This window comes from Chiloscyllium plagiosum, chromosome 6 (assembly GCF_004010195.1).
Source record: "Chiloscyllium plagiosum isolate BGI_BamShark_2017 chromosome 6, ASM401019v2, whole genome shotgun sequence".
NCBI classification, from domain to species: domain Eukaryota; kingdom Metazoa; phylum Chordata; class Chondrichthyes; order Orectolobiformes; family Hemiscylliidae; genus Chiloscyllium; species Chiloscyllium plagiosum.
In genome coordinates, this window is record NC_057715.1 from 63,397,463 (window position 1) to 63,407,745 (window position 10,283).

The 10,283-nt window shown below is 36.8% G+C and overlaps 1 protein-coding gene across 3 annotated transcripts in view; it reads right to left on the minus strand.

The window, feature by feature from the left end:
• aff3 (AF4/FMR2 family, member 3) overlaps nucleotides 1–9,855 on the minus strand; it is a 95,499-nt gene extending 85,644 nt beyond the window's left edge. For 2 of the 3 annotated variants that reach the window (XM_043691690.1, XM_043691689.1), the window contains exons 1-2: nucleotides 9,637–9,855; nucleotides 5,588–5,765 (exon numbers count right to left, since the gene is read on the minus strand). In XM_043691690.1, coding sequence (XP_043547625.1) covers nucleotides 5,588–5,765; nucleotides 9,637–9,790 — 332 coding nt within the window. In that variant the 5' untranslated portion in view covers nucleotides 9,791–9,855. Of the gene's footprint in view, nucleotides 1–5,587; nucleotides 6,487–9,636 lie in introns of those variants that run through there. The other variant, XM_043691692.1, reaches the window with a different exon arrangement.
• Between the last annotated feature and the right edge of the window lie 428 nt (nucleotides 9,856–10,283).

Sequence of the window (10,283 nt, forward strand, 5' to 3'; positions counted from 1 at the left end):
TAGGGTCAGAGGGGAAAGATTTAAAAGACGTTTGTGTGATTTGAGACTCTTTAAAGAGCAATTGCAGTTAACCAACAGCCACACAGTACAGGTAAAATATAAAATACTGTAAGTGCAGTTTACAGATTAACCTATTATGTCAATTAAACGTTCTGGTCCCAAGCACTCTTGACCAAATCATTCAACATTATGAATCAATTGTACTAATGGCTGTGAGGCACAACAGCATTTTTAGGATCCGGAAAGATTCAACCTCGTTGCCAAAGTAGCAATCACCTTCCAAGATTCTATGGCCTGCATAAGGTGCCGAAGCTGCTCACTTTTTGTCATTCACTTTTTATCTGGTTCTGCAGTTTGATTATTTTTCTACATTAAAGGCATAATATAAATGCAAATTGTTTAACGTATCAAACTGAATGATTTAGATCTTGTTCTTATTGTTCCTTAATATGTTAGTTACCGATCCACCCACGATGAGTCAAAAGGTCAAAATTTGAAACATGAAGTGGACTTCTTTAAGGCAGGTTGTGGAGTGAGGCAGAATTTCCATCTAAGTGATTCTCACATCAGGGGTATTTGGATAATATGAGTAGGCTCCTGTGCAATTTACAGCACTGAGGAGAAACTCACCTTAACATTATTCGTACAGTTCTTGGACCAAGGGGATTTAGAATAGGGATCAATCCTGTCTTTAATTCATTTTGGCCTATTAACATTAACCAATTTCTAGGCAATATGTTTAAGTCAAAATTATCCATACATGTACACATTGGGAATAAGTGAATTGTTCACTAACCCTGAAATGAATCACTTCGATCTATTTTCTATTCAAAGCAATACCTTAATAGCCTAACCTTTTGTTCCCTATCATTTCGGGGAGAAAGTGAGGACTGCAGATGCTGGAGATCAGAGCTGAAAATGTGTTGCTGGAAAAGCCCAGCAGATCAGGCAGCATCCAAGGAGCAGGAGAATCGACGTTTCGGGCATGAGCCCTTCTTCAGGAACGGCTCATGAAGAAGGGCTCATGCCCGAAACGTCGATTCTCCTGCTCCTTGGATGTTGCCTGACCTGCTGCACTTTCCCTATCATTTCCCCAATATCAAATCCAAGCTATATTTCCCCATAGGCCATATGACCGAATTTTTCAGACGAGTGTTTTGTGGGCCACCATACTTAACAATGTTTTAACAATTCCTTTTGCAAACCTTGAATGTTCTAACAATCTAGAGGTATCCTTACCTGTCTGGCCTACGTGTGATTCCAGACCCACAGCCAGGTCCTCATCTCTACTGGAGTTCCATAGCCCTCTGTCCCCTGTCCTCTGTCCTCTGTCCAACCAGCTTCAGCAATGACCTTTCCTCAATTGTAAGGTCGGAAATGGAGATGCTCACTGTTATGATAGCTCTGCACAATGTCTAGCAGCATTTGCAACTCCTCAGATACTGAAGTCGCCCATGTAGAAATGCAGAAAGACCTGGACAATACCCATATATGGGTTGACAAGTGGCAAGTAAAAGTTGTGCCACACAAGTATCAATAACCACTTCTAACAAGACAGAATCTAATTATTATCCTTTGACATTGAATGGCATTACCATTACTGAACAGATCTTTTTGAGGTTTACCATTAATCAGAAACTGTATTGAACTAGCCAGATAAAGATGTGGCTTCAAGGCCAGATTGAAGACTAGGAATCCTGTAGCAATTAACTAACATCCTGACTCTCCAAAGCCTAACCACAGTTTACAAGGCACAAGTCAAGAGATGTGTGCAGCTTTAACAGCACTCAAGGAGCTTGACATCATCCAGAACAAAACAGCCCACTTAAATGGACAACAACCATAAATATTTATTCCCACCCTCATTGACACTCTACACCAGCAGTGTGTGTACCATGTGCAAGAAGCAACACAGAAATTTACCAAGGCTCCTTAGACAACATCCTCCAAACACACGAGCACTATCACCTAGAAAAACAAGGGGAAAAGATACATGGGAAAATACCACCTGCAAGTTCACCTCCAAGCCACTCATCATCCAGACTTGGAAATATATTTTCAGTAAATTCTTCACAGGAACTACCCATGCCAGGTTAATTGTTAATTTACAACTTGGTTGGTCTGCTAGGATCTTAAGGATCTGATCCATTATAATCAGATTTCTTTTACATTTTCCTTATTAAAGAATGTTCTGTACATTATCACAATGTTTATATTTTTACACATATCGTTTCACTCATAATTAACAAATACCACCCTTTCTACATCGTAAGTTAGGAATTTATCTATTAACCAAGTCTGGTTTCTATCCTTTCTCATTTTCTCGCACACTATTACTTTTTCCCTTTGTTATATTATTGTAGATTGACTAAGTCAAGTTGTCATGTCTTTGAAGTACAGAATGAAAATGTTTTCTTCTTTATCACATACCTTCAATTGCATTGCTTCAGCCTTGTTACTCTCTTGTTAATAAAAGACTCACTATGGTCATGATGGTGTCCTTCTACTCTTTTTACATATATCACATTTATTACCAATCTCTTCTATTAGCTTGGTGCACTCATTGCCCCTTCCACTTCATCTTTTAATAGGACTTTTAACCAGCAATCCTTTCAATACAATATAATCCTATTTTCTTTTAATTTTCTATGTCTTGATGCCAATGACACCAACTTAATATTTTGATTTGAGTGATTATGTCTTATTAAATGAATACAATCAGGATTGTGTAAACTGTAGATTCAGTGGCTTCCCAAAAATCACTTGTCGTGATTGTCGTATTTGCCTTGTCGTATTTTACTTCCAGTTTGAGCCATTTTCATAGACAACCTACTCAACAATATATGCATTTCACTTGACACTACTTCAGTCCCGATAAAGTGGTGCAACCTATTTAAGTGACAGAGAACTTCCTTTAGTGATTGCAGCTTGTTTTTATTGTTAAACCTAAAGCGCACAGAACTCTTAAATTCCTTAACTTTGATCCGTATCTTTGCATAATTGAGGACCATACACTCTGTATTCCTGGGGATGACTCTTCTGTTATAGTTTTCTATTGCTTATTTTAATTGTCAAGTGTATGTCTATACTCACTCCTTTTTAGCCATGTTTCTTCTTTTGTTTTTATGCTTTCAACCTGTGCCTGGTCAGTCTTGCATTGCCACTACCATCAAATTCTCCATCTTTGTGTTACGGCTGAATGGAGTCATAGAGATCTACAACATGGAAAAAGGCCCTTCAATCCTTTGCATCTTACTGGTCAAAAACAGCCACCGAATTATTCTAATCTCATTTCCAGAGCTTCGCTCACGGCCTTGTAAGCCTTGGCATTGCAAGTGCACATCTAAATACTTCTCAAGTGTTATGAAGTTTTCTGCCTCCACCAGCCTTACAGGAAGTGAGTTCTGAATTCCTACCACTCTCTGGATGAAAAAGCTTTTCCTCACATCTCTAAACCTCCTGTCCCTTATCTTAAAATGTCCAGTTGAGGTCATCTTTCTTATGAATTTTGCCCATAAAGTTTAATAACATTGCTGAAACTTCAAAGTTTGTGAGAAGATTTGTAGCTCGGGTGCTCGTTGCTGTGGTTCTGTTCGCCGAGCTGGAAGTTTTTGTTGCAAACGTTTCGTCCTAGACCCAATATACCGGCCACTACAGCGGACAGCTGAAACTGACAACCAGAAGGGGCAGGGACAGGCCACTATAAATGCCGGAGGAAACACCACAGAAGCGCTTCACAGGAGGCTCCCAAGCACTGAGGATGTCACCTAGACAGGGGACGAAACGTTTGCAACAAAAACTTCCAGCTCGGCAAACAGAACCACAACAGCATTGCTGAAACTTCTTCAGTGTCCAGTTATTGAATCTTTAGCTGGTTGAGAATACTTCACACCTGATCTTGCTTTTAGTAGGAAGCAACCATGCCAAGGCTTACATTATTTTTTTCATAATAAAGGCTTAACCTATATCTGCAGTTCCACTTCATTTTCGCATTGTTCAAAAGGTTCAGGTGCACAAACTGTCAGTGGGAAGTCATACTCCAAATCTTTGCAGCCATTCTTCTAAATAGTAACTCCAGTTGCAATCTTCTGTCTCTTTGTTTCCACCTTTTGACAACTATCCTCTGCTGTCAATGTCAATTTGGATCCAAGTCAGTTGGTGAGTCAGAAACCAAGGTGCCTTTCTTTGTGGATCATGTTTTATCAACTAATTTGTCTTACATCTCCTTCCACACAACAGTTCTACTTTTTTCCTCTTTTCCTTTCTGTTTTTCTGTTTCATCATATCCAGACGTCCTCTTACACACAACTGAACATTTTCTCCCCTTACCAAATCAGCTATGGTTTTTTTTCCATCTATTGATCACCGTCAGTAAAACACCAATGTTTTACAATCAACTAACTTACATGTTGTTTCCTCTTTATATCTACACAATCAGTTAGTTAACCTATTAACTCCAATCACCTGCTTAACTACTTGCTACATTAACAAGGAGTCCGCCAGATCTTTGGTCCAAACATTATCACCTCATCCATTATAAGGTCAGCAATGGGATTACTTATCATTGAGATACACCTTTTCAAACAAGACTTGCATTTATATATTATTCTTTGCAATTACCAGACACACCAATGCAGTACTTTTGAAGTGCAGTTACAGTTGCAGTATTGGAAACACAGTAGCTAGTTTGTGCCCACCAAATTCCAACAAATGACAATTGATAACAGCTGAATAGCCTGCTTTATGGAGTGTTGATTGAGCAATAACTATTGGTCAGGGCATTGATGATACAAAAGCAAAATGCTGAAAATCTGAAATTAAAACAGAAAATTATGGAAATAGTGGCTGGCAGCACTTTCTTGCTCAGCGTCTAAAACCCAGTCAATGGCTGAATGGCGAGTAATTTGTTGCCAATAGATCCAATGGGTTTCAGATTCTAACAAGACATGCTTTCCCTCTGCTCATCTCTTTCGTTTTGGATTTAGTCTGAAAGTGGAAAGATTCCACCTGTAGGTTTAATTCCTTGCAAACATGGAGGAGCAACCATCAGACCGTCTTCTGCTACTGCATAATATCATAAAACAAATGTGAGTGAGAGTTTTATACCAGTATGGTGGATTATCAGGTTTTGCAGTAACTAAGTTATTTGAGATGCTCAAGTATCTCAATTAGCTTGATGGCTAATGCATGGTTTAGAATAACACTAACAGTCTATGTTCAATTCCCATTGTAGCTGAAATAGACTTGGCATCTGTGTCCTTACTAGAGCCCTGACAGTGGAAGGGAATGGCAAACCATCACTAACAAAAATTGAGAAGAAAATTGTTCAGGTTGAAGAATTATGAAGAATGAGGCAAGGCCCTGCCTTCAGGCAAAGCAGAAATGGAATAGAAAGTTATTCAAAATGAATGATCACATACTTTTCCCATCTTATGCATCCATTTAAACATCAAGCCTTTTTGATGTACTGTATTCGAAAGTAAATAAATATCTTCTAGATTGAAGTTTGCAAAATATTTACGGGTCTAACATTTACAAACATTTTTGAGTTTTGTGTTTTTAAAGAACTGATTTAAAGTTAACATACCTCAAAGATGATTGACTCCAGTTTTGGCTAAGCAGGTCAAGCACTGGTAAATGTGCTTCTAGCAGCATTCTAACAGATCCAGAATATTTTCTTTTAGCAGATGTCAAGTCAAAAATAGTCCCATGTGTCGAGAACAAGGTTAATGAACAGGCTTCTTCAGGTAATGTATCTGTACAGACTATAAATATATTTTACTTAATTCATTAATGGAAATACTTTCTAGGTATAGTAACAGACACAGAAGACAACTTTTAAGATCTTTTCCAAACCAGCAGTCGACTTATTTCCAGTTCTGTTCGATGATCAGTAGTATTCAACAATAGCTATTAGAGCAGAAGAGAACATTTTCTTCACCACTGTGCTTTAAAAATATCATTATAAATATTTCAGGTACTGTAACCATTCTTCGGGTCAATGTTACAAATAGCACCTTAAGAAACAGCTTTTCTCAGAAGAAATCTGAAATGCATACAATCATCTTCTTAGTAACAATCATGTCCATTGCGCATGTATAAAATTGGAAAAGGAAAATCCAAAAAGCACAGATAACAGACGATTGCTATTCATATGAAGTTTTCTCTCATAAGGCTAATAAAATGATCGTGTCGCAGAACTGGCCAACATTCAGGCTAAAGAGACTGTGAAACAGACTGTTTCCGCCCTATGGCCTCACTCCTCAGTTTTCTTCCATACAAAATGCTAGCTATTTTGCTTGGCTCTTTGCCAGTTTTGAATATCTCGCTGTGTGCAGTATTGAATTAGCATAATGTCTAGTTAGCCCTTTGCTAAATGGTGAACTATAATTGAAACAGTACATATCACCATCAAAAATAATTTATCGTGATCTCGTAGTTTTAATTTTTTTCTTATTGTCTAGCTGACAGTCCAGGTTGTGTCAATTAGTGATTCTTCAGTCTGGACACTATAAGCCACTAGCTGTAGCTTAGTGCAACAACACAGAGTTTCAAATTTCAGCCAGCTTATTTTCTGAACATGCTGTTTCTAAAATAAGCTGTCACCTTAGCAACAGGGAATCTTAACCCAACAGACAAGTAAGAACTTTGATCCCAATCTATCAGTCACAGTGAGACAGTGTTATACAATTAAGAATTATAAAGTAGTTAAGGGGCAACAGTTTTGATATAGCCTTGAAATATAAGCCTATTACTTGCAAGTTATTAAAAGCTAAAATAAGAAAATAATTTTATTTTCTGTAAAAAAATTATAAACTTGTAAATACTTACAAATTATTAACTTCTGCAACTCCAACTGTATTTGTCCCGACTAGCTAAAGGCTAATTGTCTAATCAAAAAGACTGACAAACTTGAGCTGTCAAATTTTCACACCATCAAAAACTTTCAATATAGCTCATGTTCCACCCTGAATTCAGAGTGGCTAATAATACTTTGAAGATTCATTAATTACATTTATTAGTTTAATTTAATTTAATTATTTCTATTGTGTATTTAATCTTGTGTTGTTTAATAAAAACTAAATTGCAAGTTTTGTTCTGAGTAACAAAGTCGTTCAATTTCCTTTATAAGCAATACCTTTCATTATTCTTCTATGGTAGAGTAACACTGAACTGCATAATTGAACTTTATGTTCCCAAGCTATGGACAGGGTAAAAAAAGGTTGGGATTCTTGATCTTGATTGATAATCAGTGGCCCCATTGTAACATATGCATGTGTGTGTGGAGACGTCTGATGAAGACATGATGAGACTTGGCAATGATATGCTCCATAATTTAATAGTCTGCATACATTCACTGTCTTGTCTCATACTTGAAGAATGGCCATTTGGGTAAGGTTACTGGAGTCAAGCCAGCATTTTGGAATCATGAGTCACCAGCTTCATATGAGGAAAAATTGGAAAGAAATAAAAATGATAGGTTTTAGTTTTTAAAAGTCCTATGAAAATTTATTTTGGTTAGTTTAATTTTGGCGTATTTTAATGTCCATTTGTGTCCTGAAAGAAGGTTGATACCAATCGTAAATTGTTCAGCTATGTATATTTGGCTTTAATTAATCTTTTTGCTCCATGTATTTCTGTACCTTGGAAGCTGCAAACAATAAAAGATTGCCTGAAAAATATTAAAAACAAATGGCTATCCAAGAATTGAGATTAGCATGACTTTAGTGGTAGCTACTGTGGGTGCAGACTCGATAAGCTAAGTATGACTCTATGACTCTAATTGTTTTCCATCTTCGGGTTGAATGGAATTCAAAGAATGAACATACTATGAGACGGTGCCATTAACTAAAAAACATATGACATTTAAGCTTTAAGTTAATTATTGTGATTGAGCACCCACTTTTTACATTTTTACAATTCCTTGGGAAGAATAACACTCAAATTGATCATGAAGTGAATAGGGTTACTCAGTTTATGGCATTAGTGCAATGCACCAAATATTACCTCTTTTAAAATTAGTTATTAATATGATGTTAGGTCATGGACATATACTACAGAGAGCCAGGATGTTATTAAAGTAGGTACTTATAAATTTATTAACAACTCCATACACTAATACTTCAGTCACCTCAGACTCACATGGACAATGTGGGTTATATACTTACTTAGATTGCTCTAATGTTATATACATTGACTGGCCAACTGACTGATTAGCTGGATGACTGTTGACTGAATGAATGGTGAGTAAGACACAGGCCTCTTAAACTACAGCTCACATGTTGTAATGTCATTTAGCTATCTTAAAGGTATTCTTTCTGAGATCTGTTCAACAATATATGTTAGCATAAATTTCGCAGTCCCGACATCAGTCCTTGGTAGCTTTTATCTTTTGAGTGGAATGCAGTACTCTTTGTGAAGTTCTATTAAAAATTGCTCCTGTGGTTTTAGATGAAAATTGTCAACTGGAGGTAAGCTTAGAATCTACTATAATGCCTTGAACACTTTAGTGGAGAAACTTAAGAGAAAGCATTCTATTTCTACAACCATCAGGTAGAAGAAGACTGCCTTAGTATACTACCAGAACAGCATTAAATGGCTTATGTTTATCCCCCAGGAACTGACAACAGTGTAGAATGAAGTTCAAAGATCTGACCCAGGATGTTTCTCATTCAATCGCATTGAAAGATTTAGTGCCTTACTCTTGATGTCAGTTCCAAAACTCTGCCACTAATCTCAATGCTCACACTCTCACCTCCACAAAACTGATGTTTTTTTGTTACATCAGGAAATCATATTCCCATACGTTACATCACTTTAGTGTATCAGTCCAAACTCGCTATCTGCAATTTGCCCTGGAGCAGTTTAGGCTGGATATTAACGGAGTAGGGGAGACAGTGAGGAAAAGGCAACCAAGATCCACTTCTGGGAATCTTGATGTTATTTGCAATGCCTGCAATTTTCACCACTGCAAGTTAAAGGTGTGAGATGGTTGTGAGCCAGTCAGGTATGGGTGTGGCTCTGCAGTGGTGAAAGTCCCTGACTCCACGAATATCCAGACTGTGCTGCTCCATAGTGATTTGCAGATAAATAGTTCAGACCAAACACTCATTGATTGTGATCTGCCCTCTTATATTTTTGTTTCTCTGGTGGTGTAGCTCTGTAGATTCTAATCTTCCTTTCTTCCTCTTCTTCTAGCTACAATAACAGTGCAAGCACCAAATCCATTGGGATGAATCAGAAATTTTCCAGAAGTGCCTGAATAAGACCTCTCTTTTGACTCGACAAATTACTTTCTCAAAGGATTGTCTTCAGTTACTGCTGTCAAAACTCCTAACAGTCACAAAAGCAGCAAACAAACAGTTCAAATATATTAACTAGCAATTTATTTAAAGGGAGCTGGTGATCACTTTAAAATGACATCCTACAGCCTATTCTTCCTTCTGATTGCTCTGACTGGCAGCTGGATAGACACAACAGTTGAAAAGTACATTTCGATCCAAAACAGTCATAACCTGAATTAACATGTTCAACTAGATGACCCTTTTGCACAGGAATGTTGGATGCCTAAAATAAATTTCAAATCAAAGTGACAATGAGAAAGTTAAGTACATGAAATAGTGCCAAAAATCTGACCTCCTGTGTCTGAATGCTCGTATTCTGGAGTTAAAACCAATGTCTCCAGGTTAAGAATTTTCTTCTGCAAACAATCTAAGGATACAAAGGAAGATTGGATTTTCTGTTTTATTCCTTCGAAACACTTGCATTTGAAACAATAAAATAGTGTCATGACAAAAAATGATTTAGCTTTCAATTTGTCACTGAGTTTGTCAAACTATAGAGATCGGTAATGATATTAGTCTAGTAAATTAGCAGGATTTTATTGTACCAAATAAACAGGTAAATCATATATGATATCAGTAAATCAAATACTGTTTTGGTATCATTTTATTGAGAGGCTATTTTCCAAATATTTTTGCTGAGTTCAACATTTGTATAGTTTAACATTTGAAACTTGTAGTGGAGCAAAATTATAAAATTTGATGAAAGTCTTTAATAATTTTCTGAAAAAAATATGAGTGACAGCAACATTCTGTTCTAGTCCATTCTCGACACATCTAGATTTTAAAAATGCCAAAATCAAATCTAGACAGAGATTAATTTTCTATGCAATTATAAAGAAAATCTACAAACATTTACAGATCAAAAACGGATCAAGAACATAAATGTTCAGTAAGCATGCCAGCACCAGGCTGATATCTTCTAGAACTCTGAAATGTCAT